Source organism: Gambusia affinis, linkage group LG02, assembly GCF_019740435.1.
Source record: "Gambusia affinis linkage group LG02, SWU_Gaff_1.0, whole genome shotgun sequence".
Taxonomy (NCBI): domain Eukaryota; kingdom Metazoa; phylum Chordata; class Actinopteri; order Cyprinodontiformes; family Poeciliidae; genus Gambusia; species Gambusia affinis.
The window spans coordinates 20,118,434-20,138,262 of record NC_057869.1 but is presented as its reverse complement, the minus strand read 5'-3'; the positions used below and the strand labels follow the sequence as shown (position 1 = coordinate 20,138,262).

General features: G+C 36.8%; 1 protein-coding gene across 2 annotated transcripts in view; it reads right to left on the bottom strand.

Annotated features, from left to right (window-relative positions):
- Positions 1–1,047: 1,047 nt before the first annotated feature.
- The window catches only part of gpc6a (glypican 6a), a 141,611-nt gene continuing 122,829 nt past the window's right edge, over positions 1,048–19,829 (bottom strand). For both annotated transcript variants that reach the window (XM_044101510.1, XM_044101520.1), the window contains 3 exons: positions 11,708–11,838; positions 6,716–6,891; positions 1,048–6,053 (listed from right to left, as the gene is read on the bottom strand). In XM_044101510.1, coding sequence (XP_043957445.1) covers positions 5,830–6,053; positions 6,716–6,891; positions 11,708–11,838 — 531 coding nt within the window. In that variant the 3' untranslated portion in view covers positions 1,048–5,829. The remainder of the gene's footprint in view (positions 6,054–6,715; positions 6,892–11,707; positions 11,839–19,829) is intronic.

Here is a 19,829-nt window from a genome sequence, read left to right as displayed (position 1 = left end):
TTGGTAAGGTGTACTGGTGGCCTAAAGCAAAACCGTCTGTATGTTTGCATAAGTGATCCAAAGTGAAGTGCTTTCAAGCACCCCTCCAAGTGTAAGCACAAGAAAAACTAGAATCTTGCACAGCTTGTCCACAGTAAAATGTATCTAATGTGAACAGATCTTAAGGTTGTCCTGTCTGAAATAATTGAATCTCTGTTTTAATGGATTTTACAGTTTAGTTTGGGTCTCCCAGCTCAGCTCCTTGACAGTATGCGCTTCCAGAGCAGGAGTCATCACTTGGCACTGATCCACTGCTCAGACGTAGATTTTGGCTTATGTGAAAACTCTGTCATCTTAGCCAAATATATTTGTTTCCCAAGACAGCTGCTTTAGGCATCACTTCCCTAATTAAAAAATGTCAACAAGATATCATGTTGGCCACAATACCTTTAGACTCTTTACACAATCACCTTTCAAGCAAGAAACTGATATAACTACACCAAAGAAAAAATAGGTTCACACTCAATTTGTATTTAAAATTGTGGCTAATTGCGAATTTTTTCCCAAGCTTTCCAATTTTCTTATTAAGACAAAGTAAAGTCAACAATTTGAACAAAATTCTTATCAAGGCCAACTTTTGGGGAACGTTTACAGATACAATTTGTAATCTAAATAACTTGACCATCACAACTCACCAAGGCTGTTTGCTTCTCGTCTTTTGGAGACGAGTTTTGTTTAAAACTGCGGTTCCAGAAGGACATGGAGAAAAGCATGTAGAGAAGATTCCTAGTTCAGAAACGTGGAATATTTCTAGGAAACAATTTACTTTTCTTTTTTTTTTTTTTACATTATTGACAAATCGGGTGATGTCTTTAATGATAACATTTGATCTTGGAAAACATTTTGTACATTTAAAGACTGAATGCATAAATGTATGCTAAGCTAAGAACCTGAACAATTAAAATACAATATTTCTACAAGAAGTTTTAAATTCTGATGCACAGTAAAAAGGCAGGAAAAATGTGTTTTTTAATAAAATGTTTATTATTATCATTGTAATATTTTCTGTATACAAGAATGTGTAACAAAAGCCAAATAAGCAATCCATTTTAGTCTTTTAAAAAATGGTAAGGCATGTCTGCTTGTATAACCATCAACTTCAGTTCCCCCCAAACACTTTAAACAGCGTGCACTGAACAGCTTCAAAAAATCGTAATGTGCTCCTTAGTCATTAATTTTCGCAAGTCACAACAGTACCACACTCAGAGCATTATGTTTAGCAAAAGTGCAGCAAATGATTCACGACAAAATGAAAAGACCTTGTATAACAAATTGAATTCTAAACATTTAGCAAAAAATAAATGAGAAATTCAGATTTTTTTTTCCTTTTTTTCAATGGCTCAAATAATTCAAGAAGCTAATTGATCTCTTTATGGCTCATGTGTAAATGAAGACCGTCACTGCATCATTTCAAAGAGTGATTTTGTATTTCTGACTAGAATGGTCTTGCAGCTTGTCAGGAGTCATAGGAATAAATACAATAACGGAGAACAGCAACGGTTTATTTTATCATTATCAGAGAGGATCTGTTTCCCTAGATACAAGCACTTTGGAAAAACGGGACCAGAAATTTTGGTCCTGTTGAGAAATTCTTTTCTCAGTTCACTTTTTTTTTGCTGTGTTTTCAGCAACACCAGCAAAGCCCTGCGTTATCCTCACTCATCCACAGCTCTGATGCAATCACAGCTCTAGCAGAGGCTCTAATAGGTGCCTTCAACGTTTGTGTGGCTGCAGATGTTTACTGTGTTTCTGCTGTGAAAAAAATCACGCCTGCTGAGGCTCAAACAAAACAAGTATCTGATGCCAATCAGCTGACTTTCTGCCTTTGTTATCAAGAAGGGACGTTTTAAGAAAATATACAGGAAATTTAAGGATAAAAACATTTTTTATATGGATTTTTTTGCAATACTGCCTTTGATATTTGAAATAACCTAAATCTTCAGCATCACAACACTTTTTAGTTTGTGCTGTGTCGCTCCAGGGCCTCACTCAAAGTTACCTGCCTCAGCTATCTTTTTTGTTTATAATTTAAAACTAAATTTGTTATTTACTAAATGATATCACCCTGTGAATAGTACAGATCAATGTTACTTTAATTCGCCAAGCATAAAGTCATCAATGTAACGGATTCCTGTAAACCTAGTGGTGTTTTTCTCTGCTCTCCCTGCCTTGCTGCGAAACTTTAAAAAAGTGATAATAAAATAAAAAGTTTGCGCATTACCAGCAAAACAGATAAAAAAAAAACAACTCAGGCCTTTTCATTAGATCGTTCATCAAAAAATAACAAAATGTTCCTGTTATAGTCAGGTAAAAAAAAAAGAAGTCAGTTCTGAACATCACAGCGGATTCAACAATCAGCATACTTAAAAGACTTTCCGATGAATGTTTCTCATCACTCTGACCAAATAAAAAAACATTAGCCACAATTATTTTTTTAATAAAGAATTTCAGATTGGCTGTTGTTACCAACACCTAACACATCTAGATGGTGGGACCTTATTCCTCGTCAAAGTGTAGTGCAATTCCCAGCACCAACTTCTGCATAGAAAATATCCCTATTTTAGAGTTTGAGAGGTGGGTCAGATGTGTTTATGTGTAAAGTTTTCAGGCTCTGTCATTGGAAGGTGCTTGCTAAGTCACCCTTATACTGTTCACTGAAATTTCCATGAAATGTTCAGTCAATCAAACTGGATTCACTGACCCAGTGGAAACTGTACAGGAATAACAAGACCAAAGAGCTGAAGGTGGGATCCTCTTCCTCATGCTCCAATAACATTGGAGGAGCAGATGTGGGCACAACTTGTCCCTCATGCATCACATCTTTTTAGTCCCATTAGATTCCTAGATCGGACATCTATTGGTTAGAAAGTGCTTAAGACTACCACTTCTCTCCATCTCTGGAAGCCATCAATTACTAAAAAGTGTGTGTGATTCACAATCCATTCTATATCCATTCACTGGCTAACCAAAAGTATGGGAGTTTTAAGAAAATTCAAAGGATGTTTCATAAATACTGCCATGTGTCAATATTTGAGCTTGCAAATAGAAATAGCCTAAAACTCCAGCAACACAACACTCTTCAGTAGAAAACGACACATAACATTTTAGACGGAAACTTAATATGTATCAGAAAAACAGCGATGTGTCCTTCGGGTTTACAAAAGGGGACTGGTAACATTTATCAAACCTGCCAGTGATAAAGCATGTAACCCATGTACACAGGCCTTAATCCTCTAAATTCAGCTGCCCATCTTTTCATAATGGCATTACGATTGTTTCCATTACTATTTGTAACTGTTTTCTCACTTTTACATATGTCTTTAGAAGGATTTTCTTTTGGCATTTTAGCACCAAAGCTGGTTACATCCTTTCTCAAAACAAAGAACTTGTCCATCAACAACCTAAATTATACCAACTTTTAGAGTAGCATGCTTGAAATGCAGGAAGGTGTATGTATAGTAACAAATAAAATAGATATGTTGGTCCAAAATAAAAACTATCTGAAGTGAAGAGCAAACTGTTGAGTACTTGTGTAAATACCCTGTACCCTTTTTTATCTTTCATCTTTCAGAGAATTGGAATCTTTCTTAATTGCCCAATTTTTTATTTAACCATTTAGATTTCTTGGTATTTTACCAGTTTAATTTGGCTAATCTATTTAGTTCCCCCCAATAAACAATGCTTCAGTAGCAGTTCAGTAGGAATAGGATTTCCATCTTTCCTAGCACTGATTTACTTCTGGACAGTTTGACATTGAGGAGGGCCTCATGTTAATCACTGCAATGTCTTTCCTCAGGCCTTGGCCTGTTGCATTCTACAATTAAGGTTTACGCATCGGTGCTTTAATCATGCCATGCTGGTTTTGGTGGGAGGGTGCTATTCAGTCACCTTCTCCTAAATAGTTTTTTTGCGAGGAGTGAGGTCATAGAGGTCAACTATTGTGTGGTAGGAGCTTCCTGCGGCGCTTGGGGCCTCGGTTGTGAGTCACCAGCTCAGACTGAGGACAGATTTCCCTTCTGGTGCTCTGAGTGCAATCAGCTGTGATGCTGGCATAAACTTTGAGCTTGATGCCATTTTTTTCATTCTCATCCTGCATTGCCTTTGTGTGAGGGGAAAACTTGTTTGTCCCATGCTCGTCTTCCTCTGCTACAGGACGAACATGGCCTCTGTGAGACACTCAGAGGAGCTGTTAATTTGTTACAGTGATGCATTTGGAGAGGTCCCTGCCGTGATAAGGGACATTTGTAATGTGGAAACAGTTTAAGTGTTCGTGACCTGACTGGTTTTGGATCCTGCAGAAACACACGTGAGCATGACATTTTTCATCTTTTGTGCAACATTTTTGAACAGTTCTTCCATTGTTAATTTTAGCAGCAGGCCTGCAAAACTTTCTAAGGCTAACCTTTTCTGTATGACCGGGGGTCTGAGGCGCTGTGTTTCTGGAGCGCAGGTTATTTGCTTTGCACACTAAGCCTCTACAGCCTGTTAAAGGTCAAAGCCTGTAGGAGACAGACTGAAGGGTATGTATAGTAACCCCAGTTCTTTGAGTTCTCAGAGCCCTCTAACCTTGACAGTCCTCTTCCGTTGGAGGTGACATTGTACATGCCATGTTAAAGTACATGACCACTTGCAAAATGCTGCAAGGTTCCAGGGTTTGCTGTTGCCGGTCAAACAAAAACCATGCAAATTTCTGCAATGTGCATAATTGTATGAGGAATCCGGGGAAATAAATAAAATTTACGTTTTGTTGCCGTCTACCGAGGGTAAAAATAAATGTGTTAGTGCATGTTAATGACTCCGGAAAAAGAGAATAAATCAGGTAGTTTGCCAATCTTAGCAGGCATTTGTAGTATAATGGCTTGATATTGTTGCTAAAACATTGTTGTAACGTAAAATGAAATAAAACACATATCTTTATAAAGATGTAACTTTAACCTATACCAGTAGAATTACATTAAAGTACAATCCTGTTAACTACACACAGGACTTAAAGAACAATACAATCAGTTCAAATGATCTGAAAATATAAATCTTTTTTTCTCTATATGATGGTTGCCTGTTGCAGCTTAATAAACAAGCCGATACAATTATCTGTGCAAAGTCCCTCAGTGCAGCACTTTAGCACTTTCGTAAAGATAATCAAATGTGCAACAACAAAGTGGCTGTAAGACACAATGATGTGGCCAAAGAGGAAACCGAGTGAACTGTTCAGGCTGTATGGTTCTGTGCAAACAAACCTAAAACTATGGAGCCAGGAAACACAAAATAAAATCAGAATAAATAAAGAAAAGCAGAACGAAGAAACAATGTTTTGTCTGTTTACATCACACCCATGCATGCACACAGAATTTTTTTCTGATTTTGTCTGAGGGAAAGAGAACTAATAAGATAAAAACAGTGTTGTCTTCTTTTCACTTCATCACACAAAGGAAAAGAAATAAAGGGTTTCCCTTTATCTGGAAAATCACTGATAGAACCACCTTAGGATAGTTTTGTTTCCTAAACGAGAAGCATGTTTTTCGAAGCTCACTTTAGAATGATGAGAAAACACCACATTTTCATTTTTTCAGAGATGGTAAAAGCTGGTTCACTGATGGCACCGAGCATTCTTTGGGGGACAAGCAGGATTCAGCGCTGCACTCACTTCAAACCCTACCACACCATACAGTCAGTCACTCCAGACATGTTTCCAGGAGGTTCTACATGTCCAGTGAGGGAACAGCAGTATAACTTGCTGTAAGACATACTGTTACTTAACAGTATAAGAGTCATTGAACAGGCCACACTGTATTATCTCCATTGAGTCTGTACTGCCCAGAGTGGGAGTGTGAGGGCAGCCATCACCAGGATGGTGGAGGGTCCACAGGAGAGCGACTGGCCCGCAGCAGCAGCTGCAGCCCGTTCGTCACTTCTGTCGGCTCTAATCACAGGAGCTTCTGTTCCTACAAAAACGAACTCTGTCGTGCAGCCGTCAGAGCAGCCACTGCCACTTCCTGAGCTACTGCCCTCGTCACCTGCAGCAAGAAAATTACACTCATTTAAATGTAAACATCACATATGGTGTTGCATGCAGCCTGTATGACAAGGTCTGGCATTATAGGTACTTAATGAATATAAGTTATGCTATTAAGACTGAACTCGGTTTCAGAAACCATAGAATAATCTTTCATGATTTTTCTATGACACATTAGTTCATTTCACAATCTATTTCATTTGAATACTGCAAAAGATAAGAAAAACAACATTTATTGTCAGTTTTAATACAGACACATTTTGGACGGGGCTTAGAGCATTGTTCCCATCTTGTCAGCTCTACCAAATCCACAGATTCAAACATGATTGTTTCTGTCACGACAGCATTTGAGATGTACATCTTCCTAAACATGGGCCTGTCCGTCTATCATATGTTGTTTCTCCACACCTAGAGCTATTTATTCTTCTAATAAAGTCTGTCTTGCCTCAGAGATGCTCTGAACATCCTCTGCTGTTGGTGACAAGTTCCAACATGAATGACAAATGAGATCTTGTTTCTGTAGTTTGTGTATCTCTGAGAGTGTTTGTGGTGTGTGTCCAAATCAGAACTAACACGCAGGGAGAGAAAGAAATGGAACAGGGCTTTTCGATTTTGTTCCCCAGTGGCATATACAAAACATTATGGAGATATCTGAGGACTTACTGGAGTCCTGGAAGGAGATGTCATTTCCATTGTAGGCATTCTTTAGCTTGTTGGTCATGACTCGTAGAGCCATGATCTGCTGCCGAATCAATGTGTCCGGTCGGGTGATATCCAAAATCACTTCTGGATTGTTGACCTGGTTGGTGAGGCCCTCCTTTACCACTTCAGGAAAATATCTGGAACCAAAGAGAAACAAGCATGTTAAATACCTGCTCAAAGATTATTAGCAAGACTCATCAGGCTGTAAAAAGACAATTTATTAACTAATGTGACTGAAATTCCTGTTTCAGGTCATTGCCATAATTGTTCCTTTTTGCTTAACGGCAGAATAATGAGCAAGAAAACTTTGAGATAATTTTACCTTTACTTCACTGTGTAAGATTATGAAAATACCTCTTTGTGTTTTAAAGTAGACTTTAGACACTGCTCCGTTGATTGACATCAGAGAAATGTTAAAAGAAAGTCCAGCTATAAAGAAGAGGATTATGGACCTGAACAAGTCCAAATCCTGGGGTAAAATTTCCAGATACCAGAAGGTCAGCTGTTGACCTGGCCACATAATTACACACAATTAAAGCCATCATGCTATGTGGGTGTTTTGCTGCAGCAAGGGCTGGTATATATCACAAAATAGATGATATCACATGAAAAGAACATTATGGTAAAATATTGAAACAAGATCTGTCAACATCAGCAAGGTTGATAAAACTTCGGCGCAAATGGGTCTTCCACATGGATAATGAGATTAATCATACTGGAATAATTTGTTACAAAGTGGCTAAAGGACAATAAAGCCAATGTCTTGGAAAGACCATCACAAAGCCTGGATTCCTGTCCATTTGAACATTTGTGATAATGGTGTGTGCACGCGTGTGTGTTTCTGTGTGTATTTGATGAGTTTTAGTTCTGCGTTTTACTAACACAACTGCTCCCTCTGTACTCTTGATCCTTCACAGCTGCTCCAGTTATTAATCAACCTGAATGCCTGGAGGGGTTGTCTGACTGGATGTTGTTTCCATTTCCCCACACACGCTGTTCCAATCACTCAACTCATCTTTCAGCCTTTATTCTCTGTTTTAGCTAAACAAACACCGAAAGTGTCTTTAGTCGTTCACAGACTTATTTTCAGCTCAAAGGAGGGCACCCTTGTGACAGAACGGCCCAGCAATAATAACAGACTCAGTGGAGTTGCAGATGAAAATGGCTTCTGGGTTGATTTAGTCTGTACACAAAAAGCCAAATATTCAGTTAAGATAGCATGACCAAGAGCTCCAATCACAACACCAAAGCACTGTCACAACACAAGCCTGGTTATCTCAATAACCAGAAAATGTACAAGCACTAACAACATTCAGCTCATAGTCCACTCAAAAGTTTGTTCACACTATGTAGCTGCTTTTAAGTCTGGCATAGGAAATGTTTACTTTCCTGATCCTCACTCCTCTTTTGGGGACAACGGTGACTCAGGGCTTTCTTTCTCAAATGTCCTTGTTGTTGATTCAGAACGAAACCCCCTTTACTTTGGATACATTGTTGGTTTATCAAGTAGGAGTGCATGGGCTGAGACTTATTTGCCCATCAGGGCATCAAACAGTGGTCTTCTGTTGGTTTTGCTAATGAGTTAAAGGGAGTCTCTAATCTTCCTGTTAGAGGCTGGGATGTAATCAGGTTTTAATACTTCTCCACCACAGGCTAAAGCAGTATAGTGGAGAACTCTGAAGAGTTCAGGACTTTAGGAGTGGATTGAGGATAGAGAAAAAATAAACTACTATGAACTGTTGACCCAAGACTATCCGCAGTCATTAGATGTGTATCTATAAACAATTTGGAGAAAAAGACAAGTTAAATTTTTTGGGTCTAAGAGAGCTCAGCTGCCCCTAATTATCTCTGCTCTCGAGTAGTTAACTGGGGATATTCATGAAGTTTGTATTGTCATTATGTAGTAGTTGCTTTTGGGTGATCCGAGCCCCTGTTATTTAGTTTTTGTTTTTTTATTTTTGTTTCTTCAACAAACTCAGTTTTTAGGTGTGCTTTATTAATATATTCTGAAATGCTTTAAGCCTAGAACTTAATTTCATGGAAACTTTTGTATCTACTTGTGTGCATTTCCATAGTGAGTTCCAAAATCGAGAAATTTCCATAGATTATAGATCCTCCTCTGCTGGAGTGTTCATGCAATTTCTGGGCCTACCACAACAGAGGAGTCCAGACTGCTGTTAACTACAGTGAAATGAAACAATCAGCTCACAATCACATTGTCTCATAGAAGCTATGATTTAAAAGTGGACTGACTATGACTCAAGGTGCATTCAGGTGGAGAGTTTAGAGTGGTTGGGTTCCTGCAAAAGCCATGGTTTTAAGCACTAAAGCCATAGCTGAGAATTCTGTCACATTATAAGCGAGTCACTCAAACCTCACAGTAATGTGTAACTGTAAACTTTAAATAAATATTGCCAACACAGACTTCCATATTTACTTGCCTTTTGAGAAGAGGAGAGACACATCAGCTGTATCTGCACTCTTACTCAGCTGTTGCTATTTTAAAACCTAAAATTGGTTAATGATACACAATCCTTGGGGGTTGTGTTTAAGTTCTGCCATGGAACAAAACTGCCATGGAGAGAACTACATTTCTTAGTTTAAATCTTAAACTCATTTAAGCCATTGAGTGCAATTTCTGGCCTATATTTCTATTACTTTGTGTAATCTAATTTCTGCCATAGACATTCTATCTATCTATCTATCTATCTATCTATCTATCTATCTATCTATCTATCTATCTATCTATCTATCTATCTATCTATCTATCTATCTATCTATCTATCTATCTATCTATCTATCTATCTATCTATCTATCTATCTATCTATCTATCTATCTATCTATCTATCTATCTATCTATCTATCTATCTATCTATATAGATCTATATAGGTATATATATAGATCTAAAATTGGTTAAATTGGTTATATACCTATATAGATCTATATAGTTATATATATATATATATATATATATATATATATATATATATATATATATATATATATATATATATATATATATATATATGTAGAGAGAGAGAGAGAGAATATAACTACTCTACTTCCTAGAAAAATATTCCTGCTGTGGAAATCTTTCCAGGCCTCTTTATGAACCCAAATAGCTCCCTGCGCAGAATAAACAAGGTCATTACTCCTCCTGTTTAAAATGGTCTTCATCACTCCCAGGGATTCTGTGGACAAACTAAATTGACTTTACTTTGGATCTCTAGACATAACCATGTTCTAGCGGAGAAACAGAAAAAGGATGCTCCTGCTTATCGAATAAGGGAGAGAATTCAGCTTTCTTCCCTACAGATAGCTTTAATGACTTCTGATACACAGACTTTCACTGCAACATATGCAGTCAAAGTTGTCCTTCCATCCACGATTCACAACTTATGCCTTTTTTATTGAAAAGTAATTCCCATATAGAAACAGTCCTGGATTCTTGGATCCCTTTGGTGCAGCCGTTTGCTTGAGCTGAAACGGTTTTATTTTGTTCCCCATCTCCTCTCCAATCTTTGCCACAGTGTTATTCCCTGCCAGCCATGACACACCAGTGAAAATCCTACTTGTGTCTAGATCTTGTGAAAAGGGTTTTTATTTCTTTTGTTTTCTGTGAAGCTTTTTTACTTTACCTTGCTGCTCTGTCTGTGCCCTAGATACTCTGAAACAACTTCTTTGTGTGCCTACCTGCCTGTCTGCTCGCAAACAGCTTGAATTGAATCACATCTCACATTCATTGTGTGTTGTCAAATAAGCTCCTTATTTCTTTTCAGCTTTCCACAGCCAGAGGAAAGGTATTGAGAGGTTAATATTTTTTCTGTCCCGTCTAGAGATGCAAAATCAGCAGCGTTAAAAGGGCATGGCAACAAGCCAGAACCTAATTATACAATAAGTCGAATTATTAGTCGAAATTAAAATGGATCTCTCAACATTCTCCCAATTGTTTGTGCTAGAATCTAAAATGGCTTTATCACCAAGAGAAGTACCTAAACAGTGAATGCACTGAGAATTGTGTTCATGGCTGGTGAGTCTCAAAAACGACTGACTAAAATCTAACAGCATTAGACCTGTTATATTTATTTACAGAGGAGTAAATCAGAAAGACCTTGTGTGTGTAAGGTCTTATACACGCATGTTGGAAGGCCAAAATATGATGCAATAATTTTTTTCAAAGAGTGATGCACTAAAATTAATATTTCAATAACTATTCATGCTGCATGAGTTTGTTGTCATACCCCAACATCTTCACTGGAGTCATGTTCCGACTTTGATTAGGTCACTTCACAACCTACAGTTAGTTTTTGACCCATTTGGGATATTGCTGCCTCGGGACACAACACCATCACCCTAACTAATAATGCTTCTGCACTTGCTATATATGCAGTATGTGGTAACTCTTCCCCATAACTTCCTATTAAGTTGATCAATTTATGACTTGTATGTATGTAATCATTGATCTCTATTTAGAGAACATGGTAGCTATTTAATAAAGAATCCTTGATAGCCAGGTTGGTACTTCATTATCAATTTAACCACCAGATTTAGAGCAGTGCTTAAAATGGCACTGGCACCAGCATATATCTTTTATCACACCATCTGGTGATTTTGCTGCTTGGAACGGATGGAAACGATGGAGTGATTCACGTTCCCTGCCAGCATCTCCAGTTCACTGTCGGAAAGAGCTACTTTCTGACCAATCAACTGTCAGTCTCAAGGTTACTTTACAAGCTGCTCTGGCGACAAGAGGTTTGTGAAGCTCCACAGTCCTTCGAGTATTAGAGCCTCAGAGATTATGCACAGCACAAGTTCTCCATATACTGCTAACCATTGTAGTTTCAGAGAGAGTGATAATCTTTGAACAGAATGTGGTTATTTTAATCCCTGGCAGGCAAAATGTGATAACAGGAGAGTGGGGTGACTCTAGTTGGAGCTGTCGAGTCCTCACCTGCCCTTTGTGTGGCTGTTCCAGCACTGTTCCTCGTCAGACTCTGTCAGTTTGCCTTCGGCACAGATGTCATCTGGTAATTTGGACCAGAACTTCTTGGACTCCTTTAGCTTCTCTTTGATGTCAATCACCTGCCATTGGCCGAAACAATGGAAAGAAAGTATAGTGATGTTCTATTTCAATTAAAAGATGAGAAATTAAGAACCTGTACATCATTTACTTCAACTAAATACAATTACAGATTTGACTATGAAAAGAACAAGAGTAAATGCAAATAAATTAGTACGATTGGGACAAATAATTTTTATTTTGGTGTCATTTGTGACCACGCTCAAGCCCTTCTGTTCATTTATTCCATCATCAGAGAAATTCTGATGGACAGTTTTTTTTTTCTTCCTCTTCTTGTCCACTTCCTTTCACATTTGGTTCATCTCTGATTCATACAAGACAGATTTGAGGTTTCAAATCTGATATTTGGAATAAGTGGTCACCCCCAACTGATTCCATCTGGGCTCAACAAGACGCTTGAGATGCTGAGCAGCAAACAGGACGGAAAGAAAGACAGCACAATTGTCATCCACTGAAACATGTTTGGTTTCTTCTATGTTCTTTGTTTTCAATTTGAGAAACAGGAATACACATACAAAACTCACATTTTCATACTCATACATTTAAGACATTTAGGAAAGAAGGGGGTAAAGATAACAATTGACGTAGGTCAAATAAAAATAAATATTACAATATTAATTTTGGTGTCATATTTGGTTAATGCTAGCGTAAAAAGAAGCTTTAAAAATGTTTGAGGATAGTTTCTTTGAGACTGAATTTATGTAAGAACGGCTTTAAAGAACTATCAGCTTCTGAAAACCAGATCTCACCCTAAAAAGAAGATGTGGAATGACCTTAACTAGGCCATTGACAGAAGTTGTTGACTAAGAGGACTTTTTAATAAAGAAGTGAATGGGTCAAAATTATTTTCCAAGAAATCTTTTTAGTGAGTTTCATCTACTTTTTTAAGTTCAATGATTCATATCATTCATCCAACTCTGCTGAGAATGTTTGTATACGTTCACTGAAATAAATATATTTTGCATATAGCACAACTTTAATAATTGTAATTATTCATACTTGAGTCAAGCTTTACATAATAACAGTTATTAAAAGAAACACCCCTAATCTGATGGAGCCACAGAAACCATATGAAGTGACACAGTATTGCTGTTTGTGAGTTCTGCATAAAAACAGTCCCAAACTGAGCCTGATATTTTAGACAGGTGGCAAATTCATCCCATGTTTCTCTGACTGTCCCAAAGTATATTTTGAAGAGAAAAACCTTTGTAGGAGGGCCTCAACCTTCTACGTCAAATTCTATTGCCTTTGGCTGTGCTGCAATTCTCCCAGTAAATTGTTTTGGACTCAGACCAATTTCAGGTACTGAATTGTTCAAAGCTCGGTTAAAGCACAGACCGAAAAGTATCAAGCCTACAGAATTTGCTGCTACACACACACACACACGCACGCACGCACACTCACCCACACCTACACACACAAACACACGCACACACACACACACACATATATAGAAACATGTTGCAGAGTTTGTTTGCATATGAGAAAACATAATACCAGAATAAAGAAAACGCCAAAATTCTGCATCCTTTATTATAAAGTTCCGTTCAGCTGAGCTTTTAGCATAAAGATGTTTGTGTTTAAAATTTTTGATCCATGTGATTTTGTTTACAGCGTCCTTTTTTTCTCTTTTTAATAAGTCTTAGTAAAACACTGCAGTAGAACTTAAGATGATAAACTAACATTTTTAGTTTTTCCCTCTTGTTTATTCACAGCCTCATTGATTGAATACTGGCAAGTGAGTGACACAAGCTAATGACTTTAAGCTCTCATTTCTCTTTAAGTTGGCTGAAAGGCTACATAAAGTGATGGAGCTTACTAATGTGACAGGGAGATGAATCTGCTGACACATGCTCAGTAATGATTGAATATGAACCTTAAGGTTAAAGAACAACAAATACTTGCTGAGTAAGATTAACCTATAATGCATAAGATCATTGTTTGTCAGAAGATGGCAAAAAATTATCATAACTAGTTAGAAAATGCTGATGAACAATCTAATTTCCTAGACTTTGGATGACTGTTCCAAGATCACATGGCAACAGATCTCACAATATTGTCTTGTCACACTATGTCTTGCAGAGAGTTATCCAGTTTGGGTCACAACACAGTTATAATACAACATAGCATAATACAACAACACAAATTTTAATTTTTTTGTCAAATTAGACACATCTTTACATTTCTGTGACCATCAACAAAGGTACACTTAAACAAAACAAAACAAAACAAACATACAGGACTTAAGTTGGGATGTTAGCCAGGCCATCTGCTGTCACAGATAAGAAATAGTGCCAAAAAGGCTTAAAAAGATTATAATCAGATGTATAATTATCTTCAAGTGTTTTAGAAAGCTATAATTATAAACAGTGGTGAGGCTTTTCCTAATTTTACATTTTTATCAGCTGCATGTTGATGGTTTCTTTCAGAACTATTGAAAATAGTTTAATAGTTAATAGTTTTAAGCTCTTCTGCCCAATATTAGCATCCAAATGCAAAAAAAAATGTTTGTGAGAAACAATGATATTCTTGGGTAATGAATGTCCTATCTTTAGTTGACTATATTTTTATGTGGCATGCACATTGAATACTTATTTCAAAGGGTGCTATATTAATAATAGAGTAAATTAGGTTAGCTAATGTTGGCACCTAATATTTGCAAGTCCACAATTTTATAACCATAATGAATGTTTGCTTATTTAAAAAGAGAGACATTACTACAAATAGTGAATACGTTGCATTTTCAATTTATATGTATCTAAGCAATCTTAAAAAAAGCATTAGTAATAAAAGTCACCAATTCCAAATGGACTCCATGAATGTAACATTTAGTTCAGGATGGTAAACTGACCAATTTCTTGGCAATAAGAGAAAACGGCAGCTATTGGTTTATCTCTGTGAAGCCTGAGGTAATAACCCACTCAGCAGCAACATTGTTTTCTCTTGGATACAGCTGCATGCAGTAGCCTGCAGTTGATTCAGTAAATCCATATACGAGGAAACTAAATGCCTACTCTGATTCTGTTTTTAGAAGCATATATAAGCTTATATAACTACTTTTCAAAATTAAATATATTTTGTATATCAAAACATTTACAAGAGCTGGGTGTTATGAAAATGGCTTTAAAAAAAAAGAATTCTGACTTTCAAGTCAGAATTCTTTTTCTTTTTTTTTTTTTTCCGGTGGCCCTAATCCTCTTCCGTAATCTTCACATCATTTGTGTAATTTCTTTATTTTAACCAAACCACAACACTAATTGTTTAGCAAGTGTTAGAAATGCTTTCAGTACAGCGATGCATGGAATAAGATCTGGATCTTTTCACACAAGTGAACACAGAATATGAGAGAAACAAATAAATATTAATAGGTAGTATGAGATCAACGTAAAAACTCCCTAATGATAAAAATAACTGATAATAATTTTTATCAACTTGAATATAAACATGAGTAAAGAACATGAATTAATTACTGCTGCAATTTGGATTTAGCTCAGAATCTTATGTGGTGTACTATTCACACTTAGTGAGATGACCTTTGAACCTGAGATTATGTAAGGTTTTCATGCACAACACTGATCTACCACTTAACACATTCACTGTAGAGAATCCATTCTTGCTACATGCTTGTTCAGGAGGAATAGTGAAAATTGCTGTAGGTTACTGACTTCATTCAATTGGTTGGATTTCTTTTTATAGAAAAGCTTTTAAAGCAATTTCAATATTAAACTGTAAGATAACTAACAATGTAATGGACTTTGAATTTGTCTGTACGATTGAAATAAATTTCAGTTTTTTTGTAAAGTGCTGTTAGATTACATTTATTGTGAATTTGTGCTACATATATAAACTTTACTGAAATTGAATTCAACACAATTAAAGAAATGCACAGAATTTATTAAAATAGCCCTAATGCTCAAATGTACTTGGAATAATCTTGTAATTATTAGTCTCACTAAGGTTTGAAAGAATATGGATGCATTGTGATGTAAAAAATGGTTCGGTTCTGTTTTTCAGAGTCATTAGATTACACTAAACAGTTGCCATGGTAGAGAGATTCAAAGGATTGCTGGCATGGTCCCCAGGAAGAGAGGTCAGAGTGAGGGTGAGCAACAACTCCACCCACTAACACAGTCTGCTTGACAGAAAGCTTTACAACAGAGTGAAAAGCAAACACGAATTAAAAGATATTGTGACCAAATATGCCTCCAGCATTTCATTAAGGTTTAGTATATTAAGTCATATTTCTCCTTTAATACTTACAAAGGATTAAAGCCACATCTGTTTGTTTTTTCCTCTTTTCCCCTCAGATTTTTTTACTCTGTATTTCTTTTCAGAGTGTTGTTGCACAGTAATAATCCCATTGCTTCACTAATTAATTTGTCATATTATGCCATTGCAAGTTTTTATTCACCTAATTTCCATTTTTTTCATTTACAGCTTTTAGTAAACACAATTTTTCCTTCAAAGTTTTTTTTTATTTTTTTATTTTACAGAATCTCAAAGGATTTTTTTTTATCCCTTCTCTAATAACGATATTTTTGTCAAAGTAAGATGCAAGGTTATTTTGCACTGTACCTTCAGGTAAATCTATAGTTCTATTCTGAACCTGTCAGTTAATTGTAGGTTGCATATATATTATTTTTTTACCAACCAGTCAATAGTGTGTGAAAAAAGCTGTGCTGTTTTCATTCAAGCTGTTTGAAATGTTGAAATGTAATAACAGAAAACTAATAACTTCATTCATGCATAGGGAACTGTACTTGAGATCTATAAACAGACCTGATTTTTATTGTGGTCTTCTACCTTGTGCTTGCAATAGAATGCCTTTTTATTTGCTTGACAAATAAGTTGCAAGTGATTTATTTCTGGCACAACATGGAACCATAAGTCTCTCGGTATGAAATATCAGATCACTATCCTCAGAAACACACTCTCCTGTGGAAACCAACCCAGGACCTGTGAAGTTCATCAGGAATTGCAACACTATAGTCGGACATACCTGTACTTACAAAGTTAGAATATTGAGACAGACAAAATGTCTAAACCCACATGGACTGGACATTTTATTTGATTTCAAAAACAGAATAAAACTCCTTTATGGTTAGAGGAGTAGGGGAATTTAACCCTTCCACAGTCTTAGTGTGACTCTCAGCAGCAGCAGCGCAGCAAATGTCACAGCCAGACGGTGGGAAAGCAGGAGGGGGGTTGTCCAGTCAGACTGTCAATTCCCAAAACCACACACAAAAAAGCTTGTAAAAATACACATGGGGTCAGTGTGACCCTGCTGGAATAAAAAACCCACCAAGATGAAGAACGCAGCTAGCTGTGAGAACTAATGTGATTTGCAGGACACTAATGTGTCCTGCAAATCACCAGGTTTGCAGGACACCACGTATGAGTGAATAGAAAAATATGTTTTCAGTGAGTAGATGAAATTATGTGAAATTTTATCTTTTTTATGACTATTTGTATTCCTCCATCCATCCATCCATCCATTTTCTGTTCACCCTTGTCCCTAATGGGGTCGGGAGGGTTGCTGGTGCCAATCTCCAGCTACGCTCCGTGCGAGAGGCGGGGTCACCCTGGACAGGTCGCCAGTCTGTCGCACATTTGTATTCCTAATTTCTTAAAATTACTTCTTACCACAGCAAAAAAAAAAATAAACTGTCAAAAAATCTTAGTTTTTTTTTAACTAAATATATTTTGTTTACATGTTAGAAATCTTTACATACAAAGTCGTCATGAATACAGGAAAGGTGATCCAGAGCTTTTTACACAGAATAGCCTGGGTTTACTATTGTGAACAAGAATTTTATACGTCTAGACTCTGTTGCAGTTTATGGTCTCTCCATTTGTAAAGTGTAAAGGCACAACCTCTAAATCGATCCTAACAACCAAGAGAGAGTAATTTAATAAAAAAATTAAAAAAAAGAAATACCCTGATTCTTACATATGGGCACTATCAATGATCTAAACAATCCTGATTACACATACAAACTTATACATACCTGGTTCAAGTGAACATGCAGAGCAACATACATGAAGAAACATCATAATGTCCTAGTTATGTTTGACGTTTTTAAAACAGCCTCCTATACACTGAAGCCTCAGGTCTTAACAGGACATGAAAGGGCCTGTAATAATAGGATGCCTCTGCAGGAGGCTGCCCTCACATTTGATGTGGTAATCCTATTACACAGGAACCAAAGCTGGTTAGTTTTAACACAGTGGTGTGGCTCTGACTCACCATGGCCCAAAGCAACCTGGCAGTAACAACAACGTATGGATCAGGTCAAGATGTAACGGGAGATTTTGCTCAGGCTTTTAATGTGAAACTGATACAGCTGAATCTGACATCCTTGAGTCAGCAAGCAGCATGATTTAATACAGAATGCATAAAAGAAGAAAAATTCTGTGGAAATCCAAACATACATACATACACAGTATAATTTTATTTTGGACATTATTTGTATAAACAACATAGCCTGAAGTGTGCATGGATATTGCAAGGCACGGTGCACTATCTATAAAATGGAATGGACGGACAAGCATCACACAGAGACACACCACACCAGGTGCAAAATGATGAGTGTCTAGATCAAAAAGTTTCTAGCTAAACATTTACTGCTTTCACCGTCTCTGCACTGCAGCAGAAGCTCTACAATATGATGGTCCTGAAGTTGCTCTCTGAATGGTCAGTACTGAAATTTTAAAGCAACTTGTATCATTATCAACAGGACTACTGGAGGAAGAGTCTGATAAATTTCCCAATGAGTCATTTACGCTTTTCAGGTTTATTATCCAACTTTTATTTGTTAGAGGTCAAGATAGTTTTATTTATGAAGCACATTTAAAAATAACAGCAGTTGGTTAGATTGCTGTACGACTCACTAAATGTCAAGTGGCAGTAAACATCCCACAAAAAGCAACAAATCTATCACTTTTAGAGACTATATCAAAGATAAATCTTTAGCATCTCTCTATTGTTAAGCACCCAAGAATGACGTGTGTAGTTAACCGATTTTTATGTTTGGATTTATGTTGTGAATTCTCCATAACATACAAACTATTAGGGCATCATCATGACTAAAGTGTGTGCAATTTGCATTATTCAATATAATGAAAATGAGGCATATTATTTACATTTATAGTACATTTAGACTAACAGCTGACTCCAATCTGCTCTAAATAAAGCCAGATGGCCAACACATTATTCCTACTTAAGTGGAGCCAGTTGGCAGCAGAATGTTCCAAATGTTAAAGTTTCCATATGTTATTGGCTTTTGAAAGAGACAAATGCGGTAATGTCTCATTTACAGGAAAGATGTCTGAACTGTCAGTCACATTTACATCTTAAGATTGTGCCATATGCTATTGTGAAGCCCCGCTCTTTAAACGGGGGTGAGAGGACATTATGCAAAATCGATTTTTTAGATGTTACATCATGTTGTAACATCATGTTACAATTTTATTCCCTCGTCAAAATCATACCCGGAGTTTTGCTTTGCTTCTTTCATGCATGTTAGAAAAGTCCTTGAATATTCTGTGGCAGCCAATTAGGGGTATCTGCATACTCACACCCAAAGCTCCACCTTGTAGCTTCAATTCCCAGCCAAGTTCCTGCCCCACAGAATAACGCACAAACACACCTTCCCCTTCAGACTAGCAGCAGCAGCAGCAATTAGTAAACGTCTGCTGAGCTTATCATACAAACTACTTCTCACTCCAACACTCCTAACAATTGTTATAAATGGTATCATAGAGAAACATTGTTGAGATTATGTGCTGAATGGGGAAGGTTGGAAAGCTTGACAGCTTCTTAAAGAGACAGAGGGAAATTTTAAGGCATTTTCATAACAGAAGGTAAAGTTACTTGATTGACCAACAAAATGGAACTATGTGTCTGAAAAATACATAATACTCACACTTTAAATCTTTAAAAAGATTTGATGATATAACGTCTGTTGTTTACAGTCTTGCAAGATTAGGCTAC